Genomic DNA, 17,303 nt, shown 5'->3' with positions numbered 1-17,303 from the left:
TCTTATCAACCAACACCCCCAAGTCCTTCTCTGCAGGGCTGCTCTGAATCTCTTCTCTGCCCAACCTGTAGGTGTGACTGGGATTGCTCCGACCCAGGTGTAGGACCTTGCACTTGACATGGTTAAACTTCATGAGGTCGGCATCGGCCCACCTCTCAAGCGTGTCAAGGTCCCTCTGGATGGCATTCCTTTCCTCCAGTGTATCAACTGGACCACACAGCTTAGTGTTGTCAGCAAACTTGCTGAGGGTGCACTCAATCCCACTGTCCATGTCACAGACAAAGACGTTGAACAGGATCCGTCCCAACACTAACCCATGAGGTTGGTCTCCACTTGCTACCCCACTTGCTACCAGCCTCCAGATGGAATTGAGCTGTTGACTGCAACTGTCTGGGTGCAGCCATCCAGCCAATTCTTTATCCACTGAACGGTTCACCTATCAAATTGATGTCTCTCCAGTTTAGAGATAAAGGCATTGTGTGGGACAGTATCAAACTTTGCACAAGTCCAGGCAGATGATGTCAAATGCTCTACCCCTGTCCATCAGCTCTGTAGCCTCATCATAGAAAGCCACCAAACTGGTCAGGCAAGATTTGCCCTTAGTGAAGCCATGCTGGCTGTCACGAACCACCTCATTGGTTTTCATGTACACCAGCATGGCTTTCAGGAGAATCTGCTCTATTTTTGCCAGGCACAGAGGTGAGACTGACTGGTCTGTAGCTCCCTGGGTCACCCATCTTCCCCTTCTTGAAAATGGGGGTTATATTTCCCTTTTTTCAGTCGTCAGGAACTTCACCTGACTGCCATGATATAATGGACAGTGTCTTAGCAACTTTATTTGCCAGCTCCTTCAGGACCCGCGGGTGGATTTCATCTGGATCTGTGCACATTCAAGTTCTTAAGACAATCTCAAACCAGTTCCTCTCCTACAGTGGACCCAAGGTCTTCATTCTCACACTCCCTGTGTCTGCCTTCCAAGACTTGGGTGGTGTGGTCAGAGGACTTCCATCCGCGGGTCCTGAAGGAGCTGGCAAATGAAGTTGCGAAGCCACTGGCCATCATATTTGAGAAATCATGGCAGTCAGGTGGAGTTCCCGATGACTGGAAAAAGGGAAATATAACCCCCATTTTCAAGAAGGGGAAAATGGATGACCCAGGGAATTACAGACCAGTCAGCCTCACCTCTGTGCCTGGCAAAGTCTTGGAGCAGATTCTCCTGGAAGGCATGCTAAGGCACATGAAAATCAACAAGGGGCTGGGTGACAGCCAGCATGGATTCACTAAGGGGAAATCCTGCCTGATCAATTTGGTGGCCTTCTATGATGGGGCTACAGAACTGATGGACAGGGGTGGAGCAGTTGATGTCATCTACCTGGACTTGTGCAAAGCATTTGACACTGTCCCACATGACATCCTTGTCTCTAAATTGGAGAGACATCAATTTGATGGATGGACCACTCGGGGGATAAAGAACTGGCTGGATGGCTGCACTCAAAGAGTTGTGGTCAATGGCTCAGTGTCCAGCTGGAGACCAGTAACGAGTGGTGTCCCTCAGGCATCGGTGTTGGGACCGGTCTTGTTCAACATCTTTATTGGTGACATGGACAGGGGGATTGAGTGCACCCTCAGCAAGTTTGCCGATGACACCAAGCTGTGTGGTTTTGTTGATACCCTGGAGGGAAGGAATGCCATCCAGAGGGACCTTGACACACTTGTGAGGTGGGCTGATGCCAACCTCATGAAGTTTAACCATGTCAAGTGCAAGTTCCTACACCTGGGTCGGAGCAATCCCAGGCACAGCTACAGGTTGGGCAGAGAAGAGATTCAGAGCAGCCCTGCAGAGAAGGACTTGGGGGTGTTGGCCAATGAGAAAATGAACATGAGCCGGCTTCAGTGTGCACTTGCAGCCCAGAAAGCCAACCGTATCCTGGGCTGCATCAAAAGGAGCATGACCAGCAGGTCAAAGGAGGTGATCCTGCCCCTCTACTCTGCTCTCGTGAGACCTCACCTGGAGTATTGTGTGCAGTTCTGGTATCTCAACATAGAAAGGACATGGAACTGTTGGAACAAGTCCAGAGGAGGGACACGAGGATGATCAGGGGACTGGAGCACCTCCCATATGAAGATAGGCTGAGAAAGTTGGAGCTGTTCAGCCTGGAGAAGAGAAGGCTGCGTGGAGACCTCATAGCAGCCTTCCAGTATCCGAAGGGGGCCTATAGGGGATGCTGGAGAGGGACTCTTCATTAGGGACTGTAGTGATAGGACAAGGGGTAACGGGTTAAAACTTAAACAGGGGAAGTTTAGATTGGATATAAGAAGGAAATTCTTTCCTGTTAGGGTGGTGAGGCACTGGAATAGGTTGCCCAGGGAGGTTGTGAATGCTCCATCCCTGGCAGTGTTCAAGGCCAGGTTGGACGAGGCCTTGGGTGATATGATTTAGTGTAAGGTGTCCGCGCCCACGGCAGGGTGGCTGGAACTAGATGATCTTAAGGTCCTTTCCAACCCTAACGATTCTATGATTCTATGATTCTATGACTTGCCAGTGAAGACTGACACGAAGAAGTCATTGAAAACCTCAGCCTTCTCCAAATCCAGGGTAGCATGTTCCCCTGGTAGCTTCCAGAGAGTGCCCACATTTTCCCTAGTCTGTCTTTTGTTTGTAATACACCTATAGAAGCCCTTTCTGTTCTTTCACATCCCTGGTCAGACTCAATTCTAACTGGGGCTTAGGTTTCCTGACCTGGTCCCCAGCTTCCTGGACAATGTCCCTGTATTCTTCTCAGTTCCCCTTTCCTTGCTTCCACCTTCTTCATGCTTCCTTTTTCTTTCTGATTTTCCTCAGCAGCTCCTTATCCATCCATGAAAGTCTCCTGACCCTCTTGCCCATTTCTTTCTAGTCAGGACACAATGCTCCTGAGCTTGGAGCAAGTGATCCTTGAATATTAACCAGCATTCTTGGGCCTCCTGTCCTTTAGGGCTATATCCCATGGGACCTTACTAAGCAGGTTCCTGAAGAGGCCAAAGTCTGCTCTCTTGAAGTCCAGGGCAGTGAGCTTGCTCCACACTCTTCTCACTGTCCTGAGGATCTTGAATGCAACCATCTCATGATCGGTGCAACCAAGGCTGCCCTGGAGCATCACATTCCCAATCAGTCCCTCCCTCCTGGTGAGCACGAGGTCAAGCATGGCACCTCTCCTTGTTGGCTCTTCTATTACTTGCAAGAGGAAGCTGTCCTCCACACAATCGCGGAACCTCCTGGATTGCTTCTGCCAGACAGTACCGTCCCTCCAAAAGTTATCAGGATAGTTGAAATCCCACATGAGGACAAGGGCCTGCTATTAGCAGAAGGTGCCATGTTCCTTCATTTCTTTTGTGACTTATTCCAATAACAAGACAATCAGCTCTCAAAATATGTACTGATTACCCTCTACCTGGTAAGAGAAAGGGCTACTCTCAATTTTTCAGTTTCAAATTCCACACCTTCTAGACATAACAGAGACATTTTCATACCGGATTTAGGAAAACATCCCTACCTCACCACAGAAATCAACCAAAATGAAAACATTACTTTCTAAAGGTGCTTAATTGCTGCTATTCCAGAAATATGAATTTCAGCATTTTATGCTGAGTTCATAAGGGGAGTTCCTGCTGACTGGAAGTACACACCACTAATGACGCCTTGACTTACACAATTTCATCTGAAAATGGCTGTTGGAACTGGCTAGTTCCACTGCTCAGAGGCATTTTCAGAATATGACATTAGGTCAGAAGCCTTGAAAGAGTCTTGATAACATTCCTACAAAAACCTGAACCTCCTGTGCCATTAAGAATAATTTCATGTGTTTGATTACAAAATAAAATAGAAGGGGCTTCCATGGAAAGTAGCTTTGCTTACAGGGACTTCGTTCATTCTTCTGGATTTGAAAAGCTTTTCAAAGGACTTGATATCTGTCATCACCAGGAGTAGAAATTAAGCTTTAGTACTGCTTCCCTACAAAATACAACAGTTAGGATTTCTTGCACACAATCTTTGTGGAAGATGGTTCTGAGGATGAAAGCCAAAGATTTTTATAAAGGGGTTTACCAGCGCATCAGACTGCAAGGAATAGTTTATTTCGAGGATCTAAAGCACTCAGCAGGCAAAAAAGGAGCCTGAAATAACTAAAAGACAAAAAAGAACAAAACTGAAAATCCATACAATGAAACAAATCAGTATTTAAAAATACAATGAAGAAAGGGGCAGATTAGCTGCATTGCACACGTTAGGCAGAGAAGAAACGGGCTATTGTAGGGTAAGGATATGCATTGCTTAGATTTATTAGATGCCAGGTACAAAGGAAACATGCGTGCCAATCATTAAATTAAAGACATTGCATAAGGGTTTAGATGGATATATAGTCCCTAATTTCAAAGCATATACGTGTAGTACTCATGAAGAATATATATCTAGGAACATAGATGTAACAAATTAGCTATCTATGGGATGGGGATATTGCTAAGGCACATAATGTCATTAGACTGGATTAAGTGTCCGAGATCAAAGAATTTCTTGACAGCTTTTGTCATAAAGCAAGTTTTGGGTCTAGAATTCAGTTAAGGCTAGTCAAAGGAGCCAGGATTAATCTGACCAAAGCAGTGATCTACAAAGACATCTACAGGGAATGGAAAAAGATAGGAATTTCTAGTGCCCTATTTATCTCTTGTTTAAGCAAATCTCTAAAGCAGACCAGATGAATTGTACCTAACTTCTCCCACCTATTATAAAGGGAGACTAAGACAACTAGCTCAGAGATTGATTCACTACTGATATTTTCCAGAAAGTACAACTCACACATGACTGACGATTTCATGATAAAAACTGAAAATCTAGTACAGAGCTTTTGGTCATATTGCAGTCAGAGAGATAGTGAGAATGATAAAGAATGTTTCTATCATTTTTGACTATTCAAGAGAAGACAGCTCTGGCAAAGACATTTTAAATGCTATTCCCATCTTTACTATACCTCCATATTTTACTTACATTGAAGAACTTATCTCCCCTGCAGCCAGTTGAAGAAATCTGATGAACGAAAAGATCTGTAGGCCAGGCAACTTTTTAGACCACTTGACAGGCTCTTGCATTTAAATAATTATTGGTTTAAAGTCTCCCATTTTTAAATCTTCACAAACGCAGAGAAACTGAGCCATTGGACATCTCAAAGACCTAGCTTATTCTAATTCTTTAGTATTGTGAAAAGAAAGGAGCAAGCCTGGCAATATTTACTTTTGTAGGACTGTGTTTTTTAGATGTCTGTCAGATGTAAGAGAATAGTTTTGATCTGCTATTTTCCTTGAGAGTGTGATAATAAATGGCTCCAACGAGTAATAATGCATATGACCTTAATTGAAAAGAGAAGGAACTTTCATTTCATTTTGCAAGTTCTGCCTGAACAAAGACTATTTTAGAAGCTGCAGACCCTTTAAAGTTACCAGAAACTAGCAGAAGAAAACCAAGCAATTGCATAAAAAAAAAAAAATTATGACAAGGAGTAAATCTACAGATAGAGACACATTTTTCTCCTCCCCATGGATGTGACCAGAAAGAAAAATAAATAGAATTATAGAATGTTATAAAAAAGTATACATTTGCACATGTTGACAATTTTTTTTTTTTACGTAGTTATTTATTTTATTTCACTTCATGCTGGAGGAACTGAATATAAAAGATCAGAATATAAAAAGCAGAAAATATTTTCTTCTGTTATGCATAAAGCAGCTGGTTGTAAGAGGCCGAGACCTCATGAAGTTAAAACCTTGAATGATGTGATTATATCAAGAAATAAGTTGCACATAACAAGCAGCTGCACATAACATTTCCTTTATTGAATAATTTGTTTTTAGAGCCAAAACACTTTTCTTTTGTATCCTGCTCATACTTTTCCTATAGCTCTCCTGAATTATTTTAAAAACAAATCTGTATTTTACTTTAACTCAAGGTAAAACAAGTACTATCAACAATAGCATAGAAGACACAATTCTTAAGAAATGCTTTACTGGAAATATTCTTCTGAGTTTGTATTGCTGCCTCCATTTCTTCTTAAACTTTTTTCTGCTTTCATTAGGTTTATTTTAGTCATGTATTGTATGTGGATAAGAAAAACCACTTGGTTTTCCCCTTCTTTTGTCACTTATAAGAGATACCAAGATTTGTAAAAATAACAATATAATGTATGTTGTATAAGTTATTTTTCTTTTATTAAATTTTTAAAAATTTAAAATGTCTTTGTGCCTTGAGGCAGTCTAACAACCCCAATTTTCTAGCAAAAGTGGTTAAAAAAAAAATAAATCCTATGCCTGATACAGAGAAACATGCTCCCCCCCAAAAAAAAAAAAATTAAAGAGGGAAAGCAGTATTTAATAAAATTTGAGGGTTTATTCTATTGTACCACGTAGAACTGCAGTACTCTTCTGAACTAAGAGCAAATGATTCTTTGTTTTATCAATGACAGATTAAGTCATGTAAATGCAACTACATCACAACAAAGAATTGAATGATTTTTTTTTTCATTTAAGAAATTCCAGATTAACATAGTGAAAGTTTAAGTTGGCGTAATGAGTATTTTAAAATAATGCTCCAAAACAGCATATGATAAACATAATGTTTCATTATTACTAAAGTAGGAAGTTAACTATTTCTGCTCTTTTAAACAGGATGCAATTTTAAAACTCTTAAGCTTCTTATAAATTAGCCTTTTTAGCCACAGAGATTTTTTCAAAATTATACCAGGAACAATTTAATCATATTAAATTTTTAACCAATTTTACATTTCTGCGTTCACAGCACAGTGCATGCAAATAACTGGGGCAATGTACATGCAAAGTTAGCTGAAGTTACATTTAGGTAACCCTCTCTTTCAAGGAATGACATCTGAAAAATATGCTCCCTACGCTATACAATATCTATTAAAACAAACAAACAAACAAAACAAACAAAACAAATCAGGCCCAAAACATATAATAGTTGCTCTGGTCACAAAAGCAATTTCCTTCCAGAAAAACACAGCACAGCACATTAACTAACAGGCATAAAATAATTCACAATACATACAATATCAGAGGTTTACATACCATCAAGAAGGCAAGAAAAAAAAAATGAGAAGGGCAAACAGCAGGAAAAGATATAGGGAAAGGGAATACTACAAAAGCACTACATGCTTGTGTTACGCAGTATTTTTAATATAGGCCTGATTTTATTTTTATGGACCTAATATTGTAAAAGAATAACCAAAAACCAAAAGCAATTAAAAATTTCTATATTCATTCCCTCCTGACGGCCTTTTTTTTTTTTTTTCCCACATAATAAATAAAGTTAATAAATGGTAGTAAAAAAGTGGGAAAGAGATTTCCTAGAGAAATGTAGGCAGGAAGTTAAATTTTTAAAGGTATCATCAGGTCTGATCTCCATGTAACCTGAGGCGTATATTTCTTTATCAACAATTACATCACAGTTAGTTCTTGAATTACATTACATTAAATAAAAACACCCAAACAGGTTAGGAGATGATGTTAATATTACCTTTGTAAAATGAGTGGGCAAAGCTCTGCTCAGGAATTAACTTGGCAAGGAATCCATGGTTCAAACTTGGGTGAGGGATAGATGGTATGACCACAACTGTGGAGAAAATCATGGAATCAAATGTGAGCCAGCTAGTAGCATTCATGTGTGGCCTGGTCCACTGTGGATCCATGACAGATATCCTATCTCATTGAAACATGCAAATGTGGTTTTATCAACAAAAAAATGCATTTCTAAAGGAAGAAAACAAGTTCTGTATCAAGAGATAGGAAACAGCATACCTATTATTTGGGCACTTCAAGAGCAACATTCATGGGGAAAAAGAGACACAGAGATATATATATATATTTATATATATACAAGCACAGAGGCAAGACAGTCGTGGCTGATACAATTCACTGAAACCAGCAGTTTCTGAGTGCAGAACTATAACATATAACCAGGAAGGCACAAAAAATTGTTATTTCTCATAACTGACAATGTTCATGTATATTTAAAATGGAAAGCCTACAAGTACATGGACTTTAAAAATTATGTATAAGTAGTAAATGAAAACATCATGATGAATTAGAAAACAATTACTAAATATAAATATGACACAAATTAGAAGCTAAATTCTATGATGAAAATTGGCAACTCCATAAATGAAGTAATCGAAGATCTGTACAAGAAGAAAAACACACATAAAGAGCGTCACACACAAATTCGATTATTGTTTCCAGCTCTTTTAACAAAGAAGGTACAGCTATAATTAGTTCAACCAGACTTGAAAAAAACTTAGTGAACTGTTTAAAAATATTTTAAACAACATGGAGTAAAGTCTGGATTCCTAATTTCTGATGATAGCTGTCAGAGCTAACAGACTCCCTCTCAGGCTGAAGAGCACATGCTAGCAAAAACCACTACTACTACTAAAAATCACAAACATCTCAGTCAGAGAAGGCAACAGAAATGTTTCCTTTTTATCATATTGTTTCCATAGGCTTTTAAATACAAGCAGCAACACAGCAGGCTCCAAGAAAGTACTCAGTTCTCCACCAGTACCCTTTCACAAACCTCTTCACCCAAACAAAAGGAGTTCACATGGGCAAACAGCTGTGTTTGCTGTTTATACATTTCATGGTATAAAGTTATCTGTTTTTCTTAACAACAGATTAAGGAAGCTGTGCTGATCAACTATATTGTACTTTATAGCTTTAACTTCGTTAGGAACCCTCCTTTTTAATTATTTTAAAATTAAAGAAAAAAAGGCATACAAATTAGTTATAGCCTATAAGCAAACAGAATAACAGAAATCTGCCAATGTATGTTAAAGAACCAAATGATTATAGAGCAAGAAAGTAGCAAATATTTTCTTAAGTGGATCTTAAGCTACTCATTAAAAATACTTTTTAGTAAAATAATTACAGTTCTAATAAAATCAAATAATATCTGAAGAAAACAAAAGTACCTGTACTTGTTGGTGAATTTATTTCTTGTCTGATATTTCTACCTGCCTGGCTCCCAGACCTTGCAGTTTCTCGTTGTGGCTCTAGGATATCACGGTATTTGGAGACCATCAGAACAGAAATAAAGTAGACTACAGCCAAAGCTAAGAACTGAGCCTGTTTGCTGTCATCCTGTGTTGGTGAAAAAGGAACAGATCTATAATATGAGACATTTCCATAGAATTTTCACGCAAAATCATCACAAGGCTTAATAAATAATACCTTTCTGAAATGTTATACCTGTTAATATAGTAGTAAATAGAATATGTAGAAGATTTAATAGATTTTCAGTGGAGTAATATGCACATAGAATATAGTAAGTACTAAATTTTACACGTAATTTGGCAACTCAAAAATCTCTGGGACTGTGCACTCAATGAGCTTTTCAGAACAGAGGTCTGACTCTGCTCTAAGTTCTTTCAAGGCTTCACGACTGCAAGGGCAACTGACTTTCACTGCCCCAAGGATGAGTCTCTGAAAGCTCCTGCCACAAGAAGGTAAGTACTGCTGAGAGAGAAAATAAACCTCACTGATGCTTTTCTAGCTAACACTGGACACATAGCAGGCATAACACCTTCTGGTAACATGTAAAAGCAGGAAGGATATGACCACTGGTTTTCCTCCAGCAGTAAATCCCAGCTCCTATATTCTGACTTCTCCCTCAACAGGATTGTCTGCAGCAATCTTAGTTTTTCTGGACTCTGATTTAAGTAAATGTCAGTACCAAAACAACTTTGCTGTCTTTTTTCCTCCCACCCCAGTCTGCTGTACTATGTAAACTATGGCTTAGATATCATCCTAACTGAGCTTAAGTTGCTGTAGTTCAACTGAAAAGTATTTTATTATTATTATGGTGTAAAACCGACATGGTAGAATTAAGACTTCAGCATCTCCCTACTCCTATAGCAGTTTTACCTTGTCTCAATTCCACAAGTATGCGTTTTCTCTTAGAAATCCAGTGCTTGCTTTCCATGTTTTCTGGGTGTTACTTAATTTGGCTGCATGTCTTTGCAATTATTAAAATAACAAGAAATCCTCTTAGTAACTTCTTTCATATAAATGTCAGAAACAGTATTTCCTCTATTCTCCTCTAGTTAAGAAAAGAGTAGATTACAGACGATCTCCAAATTCAACCCTACCTTTTCAAGGTCATCCTGACAGATGTTTTTTTTTTTTGTGTCATGCTCTACCTTTTTCTTTTCAAAGTTATTTCTAACTTCAGTTTTTACTTCAATAGACTCATACTTAAGTTGGAGAAGTTTAAACATAACATGTATTTGTGTATATATAATAACAATTCTTATTGTACTACTTTCAAAACCAAACACATTGTGGTGCAATTTTATGCTAAAAATAGTTGCAAAAAATCTGAAAAACAGTTTAAAATACATTTATATATGTATATGTATGTTTAGGAGAAGTAAAAATTCTTTTCCTAAATCAACTTAATGCACTTCTGTAATACAAATAATAATTCTTCCTCCTACCCTTGTTGGACAAACAACTGACACCTTTAGTAGTATAGTTTTAATCAACATAGGTTATAACTGATTTATTCTGGCTATGATTATTTGGCTAATATAAAGCCTGACTGTTAACTACTAATCTCAAATTTCTTATGAGTATGATTTTGAAGCGCAGAAAGTGGCTGATAGTTACAAAGCCACGAGCAGATGGTTTGTAAATAATGTAAGAAGTGCAACACATGAAGGATATTTTTAATTCTCGGACAACCAAAATCTCTTTCAAAATATAACTGATGATTTTGCATAAGAAAGGATTATAGCATGTATTACTCACCACATCACGAAAAACAACTGCTCGTAGACGATTAATATCAACATCCTGAAGAAGCCTATCGGGGTCCTTTATAGGAGAAAGATTGCCAGGGACATTTTCAAGGGGAGTCTAAAAATAAAAAGTAGTGAGATTTAGCTCCCTCACAAATATCAAAGAATTTCTGTTAGGACTTTAATTTGACACCTTTTTTAGATATTGCATCAATCTTATGTGCTTTTTTGCTACCAGTATACTTCTAACATAATACTCAGACAAGAGTTCTAGAAATAAAGCAATATTATTGTCTTAATACTAACTATTTAGATATAAACTGTTACATCTTCCAAGTACCTCTGAACAACTACATCTGTTCCCAGAGTTTAGATAACAATTTGCACACAAAGGTTATTTCAGATTACAGCTGTTTCATAGCAGTACAATAAATTATTTCTAATATGTGTGTTAAATTTAAAAACAATTAGCATATTTTAAAAAATCAGTTCATGTTCATTATACTGAGAATTATTACAGACTACTTACAGAATAACTGCTATTACTATGAAAGCATAGAGCAGTATGTTTCCTTTAAAAAATGACAATGTATTAGAAACGAGGCCTAAATATCTAAAAGTCTCCTTACACTGATTTGCTTTGCACTATATGTGATAACATGGAGAAATGTAATGTTTTCAGTGAGATTTAATGAAATAATATTGTGAAAAGAGCTGAATTAAAAAAACTGAATTAAAAAGAGATTAATTAAAAAAGCCTTTAGAGAAGAAAAACCACTGAATTTAGCAATGAAAGTATAGTAGCAAAAAAAAAAGGAAACCTTTACATCATGCAACGTATTGTACTTTAGTCATGGACTGTGTTAAATTCTTTGAGATTTTAGCTTTAGGACTCTCAAAGTCTTAAAGCAGTACACAAGTTTTGGTTTTCAGGTTTTTTTTGTTTTTTTTTAAGAAGGAGATTCACAATGAATTAAAGAAACTGGAAGAACTAAGCTGTACTTGAATATTAGACAAGTTTAATTCATAAAATTAGATAGAAAATACTGATGTCTAACACACATGCAAAGGTCTGTTGAAGTTACCGAGACTCAGATGTTCCACCAATGAAGATATGATTGCAGGATTTCATTGTACTTCCCTGACAGGTTAATAAAGCTATGCAGGTATATGACCAAGGTGAGTAATGGGACTTACTCTTTGAAGTAGACCATGCAAAACTGAAAAAACTGTTTAAAATTTTTTCAGTGATATTACTGCAATTAATGTTTTCTTCTTTCAAACAAACTCCCTCAAATACTACTTTTAACCAGTTGAGCTTTTGTCAAATATTTGAAAAGGCAGTTACAGTTATTTTCTGATCCTTTAAAGCAGTGGTACAGACTTGTCATTCCTACTGGTAACTGTAGGTTGGGTTACCTTGGTTGCTGCTGATGCAGTTACACCCTGAAGGGCATCCTGCGTCTTATTGCTGATTAATGTTGTCTTGTTGACTCTCTCTCTCTGCCTTTGCCGGCATTCTAAGCAGTTTCTCACAGCCACACAACAAACTGAAAAGTTATGGAAATGCTACACATTAGAATATTTTCCATTTTAAATTAATAACAGTCTGTACATCTAGTTTGATATGTCAATAATCATGTCCAAATAACAAGTGCAACACAGTTCTCACATTAGACTCTGTCAGCACTAAACAAACCATTATGACTTATTCCATTCTTTATATGAACAACTGTTTTATATGTGTTATATCACTATATTAAAATCTGAAAATCATTAGTCCTTGAACTGCAGCTCTTGTATGTTACTGATCAGTTATTAACAGTTAAAATCCGAAGAACTTACATACAACTAGAATAGAAAAAATAGTAGAATTTGATGAAAATTGATCACTGAGAATAAACTACATGTTTTATACCAGAAGTAGTATAATTATCACTGACATAATAACTGCTATGAATAATAACAGGACTGATTACAAAAATTATTCATCATTTGAGAAATGAAAAAATATGTGGGATGTAACATTAGGAAAACAACATTATGCCAGATGATAGTCAAAATTTAATGTTCACAAGGCTAAAGTGATATAGTTTGCATAGAATAGTTTGAATTATTCATAAATTTTTAAGTTTCCTAAAGTAATTGTAACAGTATATAGCAAATAATAAACAGTGAAGAGAGGTGCCAGACTGTTGCAACATATACTGACTACAGAGTCTGCACATGCATCCTATGCTTTCAGTCTTACGTAGACTAAAAGTAGTCTTCCAAAACCATGGAGAACTGAATAAGGAAACCTGCAGCATAAAGGCAGCAGAAGAGTTTTAAGGAAAAAAAATAACCCTATATTTATTTACTTCTATTTAATACTTTTACTCCCCCCAAACATAAGAAAGAACAATTTCAAACACATCATTTTAACTTACTCTTGTGCCTAAATTAAGCTTAAAATGTATCAAATCAATAATAAATGAGATTTTTATTTTATCACATCATAGTCAGTACAAGTCCTTTCCTACACATCACCATCTGATCCATCTGTAGCACATTGATCTGTAAATAATTATTTAATATACACTGTCTGCTGACTTACCAAGCCTTAGGCACTGTCGCATTAGTCCTCCAGAAGACATGTTTTTTTCAGCTTCAATCTCACTAAAATTTAGAGAACTGGCAAATACTAGTACATCCACCATTGCCATCAGACGGCTGAGAAAAGTTACGGCTGTCTCTGCTGACATTCCTTGTGTCACTTCAATATTTTCCAATTCAGTCTTTAAAAGGAGAAAATTGAATTAAACTGTTTGAACACAACTGAATTATAAAGATAGCACATACACATACAAATCTAAACTGTTATGCTTACTGACAAGTACATTGAAAAGTTATTTTAAAATCTCCTACTGTTACCATTAACATAAACTGTCAGTCAAAGTAAGACACTATGAAGACTGAGAAAATTATTTACATTTACATGCTTTAACAGATGATTAAAAGCGTAATATAGATGAGAAAATTATTAGCAATTACATAATAACAAAGTGTGGCCAGATAGTAAAACAATGCACAGTACATCAGAGTGCAATGTACTCTTACATTTTTCCATAGGCTAAGCAAACTGTTGGGTAACATGAAGTAATTACTGTTTGTATAGCTTTTACATTCCTTTAGATAAACAAGTAAATGTGAGGAGTGGAGTGGAAAAAATCAGACAGTTTTGCCCTGTTTCTATGAATTGATTCTCCCTGGGAATGCTTACACATATAGGAGCCTGACAGATTCCAATTCTCCTGGAGATCAGAAGAGAGTACACTTATTCCCTCATGACAGCAATGAGGGGAAGTAAAAAGGTGACAAGTTATAAGATGTGCAGCTCATGTTTGTCAGAGAAAGGCCATTTCTTTCCTAATTTAGTGTTGGACTCTCCTTGATCGGAATCCATAGAAAAATGCTGAATGAAGTCCGTATTTCTGAAATCTAAAAAGGGATTATATTTTTCTTAAAAAATACACTTAGATGCCCTGAGTCATGTTTTCAAATGCATTCAGGTATCTAACAGTGAAGATAAAAAATGAGAAAACAGTAAGTTAAATTAAAAAAATAAATATCTGTTTAAACACTTTTATCTCCAGAGGCAGGCAAAATTGAAAACAGGATTTAGTACTTAAGTGTGTCCACATTTATATGCCTAAATACTGGTTTTTAAATTGTTTACAGATGGCTGATTCTTGACTGTCACAAAATTTCAGATTACTGGGCTTTTCTGAACACAGAGTTCAGCCTCTTCAAAAAGTATTACTTCCATTATGTTTATTTGAATTCATTTGCTTAGAAGTATCTATGAAAAAAATCAAATTATATTTCATGCTGTTAAGGCCATTTCCTTGAGAAGAAAAAGAAATACAGAAAAAAAATGGCTTACTTCTGTACTTTTGAAAAATTAGTATCCTCACTCATGAGTCGCTTTTTAGAACTTTTTCCATACAAAATTATAAAAGTGTGAACTGTGCAAAACACTATTAAGGAAACAACTGTTTTGAAAGATGAAGTATATAATTTGGCATGTGTCACCACCATGACAGATACCACTTCATTTAATTTCTCATAGGATCTAACAAGTCAGTTACATGAGTGATTTGGGAAGGGCTGTCATCTGTCTGATCTGCCCAATAATATCACAAAAATGGTAAAATGACAATGTTCAGAAGAATGATTTCCAGCCTATCTTCTTTAGCCAGGTGTCCCCTGGTTAGTGCGGACTGTGTTCCTACTTTTTGGAAAAATCAGTTGCTGTTTTTTTACAACATCATTTTTGAAAGCACTCATCCAAAGAAAATAGATTTGAAAAAATTTATACCCATAACAAACTGCTAAAACTCATAGGTGGTTACTGAAACTTGAACATTGAACTCTGAACTCATGCTAGAAACAACATCAGGCTTGCTAGCAGCCAACTGACTGCCTGCTGTTTATATTTTTAGAGCTCCAACTGTATTGCATCAATCACAGTCTTAAACCTTCTCAAAATACCAACTTTTTTTTTTTTAATTTTTATTGTTACATAATAAATTCATTTTTTCTAAAACTTTTGTGTATTTTACCGAGATTTCTGCAATCTTTGAATTGAAAAAAAACCCCAACAACAAACCAATCTTCTTTTTTTTTTGACACCCCAAATCTCCCTAGAATTCTGCTGTATGAAAGAAAAAAAGATGACCGAAAGTTTTTTTACAGCAAAACTTACCATCAGTTCTACCTGTTAAACACAGCACGTTGATATTCTAACAACATTTAAAACAAACTCCACTGTTATCAAGCTGCCTTCAAGTATTAGTAGTATTTTAAATAGGTGTAGCTCAAAAACTCTTTAAAAAGTGAACCAATCACCATTTCATAACTACTTAGCATACTTTAAGATCATGCTTAACATGTCTCCTCTACAATAAACTTATTCAGGGCCTAAAGAGTTTTTCCATTGACAACCACATTTATAATTTAATTCAACTCACAGACCTGTCTACATTCAGTCTGTAGCTAACAATAAGCATCATACTTAACGATGCATCAAGTTACTCAAAGGACACAGGTTAGGAAAAGTTAATGATTACACCCAATATATTCCTACTCGCATCCTACTATATAATAAAATAATAATAATAATAATAATAATAATAATAATAATAATAATAATAATAATAATAAAGCCAAAATGTTAAATGAGCAAAAATAAGGTATTTTTGAAAATCCAAAAAACTGAAACTTACAGCAGCAATACTAACCTTAGAACCCTGGACATGCAACAGACAAAACAGACAACAGATCACAACAATAAAAGAAAAAGAAAATTATTTAAGTTAACTAAAAATACCATGTAAAATTTAAACAAATTAGTATATTAGAATTATACATTTGTTTAATTTATAATTAGAACAGCAGAACATTACAGCTCAGAGTGAACATTTGAAAATAAAGACTTCTAAGAGATATCTATGCACAAGGAAAACTGTAAATCTTGTATTATTATGGAGTTCCTGTAAACACTGATTCTTCCAAACCAATGTACATATTTTATATAGTATATAGAGCAATTTTATGAACCAATGTAAATCAAAGTAATGTTTTCACTGATTACATAGAAATAAAATGAGTGTTTTACAACAAGCCACTCAAATGTAATGTAATAAAGTAGTTAATCCTTGTATGAGGAGGCAAATATATTTAAAATGCTTTGACAAAAAAAAAATCTAAATCACAAAAAGCGAACTGGTTCTTCATGCATAATGCTCCTTCCTTCAAAGCAACACAAGATAGCTCATTATATATATTGTTATATTTGGGAGCAATTTCTTCAATCTAAACCAAGATCATACTGCATATCTGAATGCTTTTGAATCACAGAAATACAATGAAAGATTCACTAAGCCTCTGAGACCAAGTTAGTTTTCAAGTTCCATTGTTTGTAATTGAACAGGTGTTTTACATTTTTATGTTTTAGTTTTAGGTAGAAGGACATTCTTATCACAAAGGGCTAGGAACTAATTCTTAAGTTTTCAATTATTGTATTTTAAAAAGAGAAAGTGAATTTTCAAGAATATGTCAGTCGTTTTGTAATTTAAATAGTGGAAAAATGTAATCTAACAGAAAGAAAAACAAGCTGAAACTAACTGCTTTTCTTTTGGAATAAAAAATACCACATTCAACCAATTTTTAAATGTGTCTTCTTCTGTAGCTGGATACATCTCAAGAATTAACCTGTGGCTAGTATCTCTTGATTACTAGCTGAAAGGGATTACATCAGTGGACCACTGCTGTTTCTTGGAATTGTTATAGATCACACAGCACCTTTGAGATCACATGAGTCAGGAACATGATAATGCTAATAATACATACAGGACATACAGAAATGTACCACATAATGGCTTTTAATCCACATTACTAATATGGCCATTTTCAAATGTTTGAGTTTTA

At 36.0% G+C, this 17,303-nt stretch overlaps 1 protein-coding gene across 8 annotated transcripts in view; it reads right to left on the bottom strand.

Moving 5' to 3' along the window:
- The window catches only part of NBEA (neurobeachin), a 506,572-nt gene that overhangs the window by 315,917 nt on the left and 173,352 nt on the right, over window positions 1-17,303 (bottom strand). For 5 of the 8 annotated variants that reach the window (XM_057410438.1, XM_057410433.1, XM_057410432.1 and 2 more), the window contains 6 exons: window positions 16,100-16,123; window positions 13,429-13,609; window positions 12,252-12,382; window positions 10,843-10,950; window positions 9,006-9,174; window positions 7,556-7,651 (listed from right to left, as the gene is read on the bottom strand). In XM_057410438.1, coding sequence (XP_057266421.1) covers window positions 7,556-7,651; window positions 9,006-9,174; window positions 10,843-10,950; window positions 12,252-12,382; window positions 13,429-13,609; window positions 16,100-16,123 — 709 coding nt within the window. The remainder of the gene's footprint in view (window positions 1-7,555; window positions 7,652-9,005; window positions 9,175-10,842; window positions 10,951-12,251; window positions 12,383-13,428; window positions 13,610-16,099; window positions 16,124-17,303) is intronic. The other 3 variants (XM_057410439.1, XM_057410435.1, XM_057410436.1) reach the window with 2 other exon arrangements.

Source organism: Pezoporus wallicus, unplaced genomic scaffold (assembly GCF_028554395.1).
Source record: "Pezoporus wallicus isolate ANWC-B61680 ecotype Strahan unplaced genomic scaffold, APGP_CSIRO_Pwel_v1 contig_1876, whole genome shotgun sequence".
Lineage (NCBI taxonomy): Eukaryota > Metazoa > Chordata > Aves > Psittaciformes > Psittacidae > Pezoporus > Pezoporus wallicus.
Note: the sequence above shows the minus strand (reverse complement) of the source record. Positions and strands in the feature narration are given on the sequence as shown.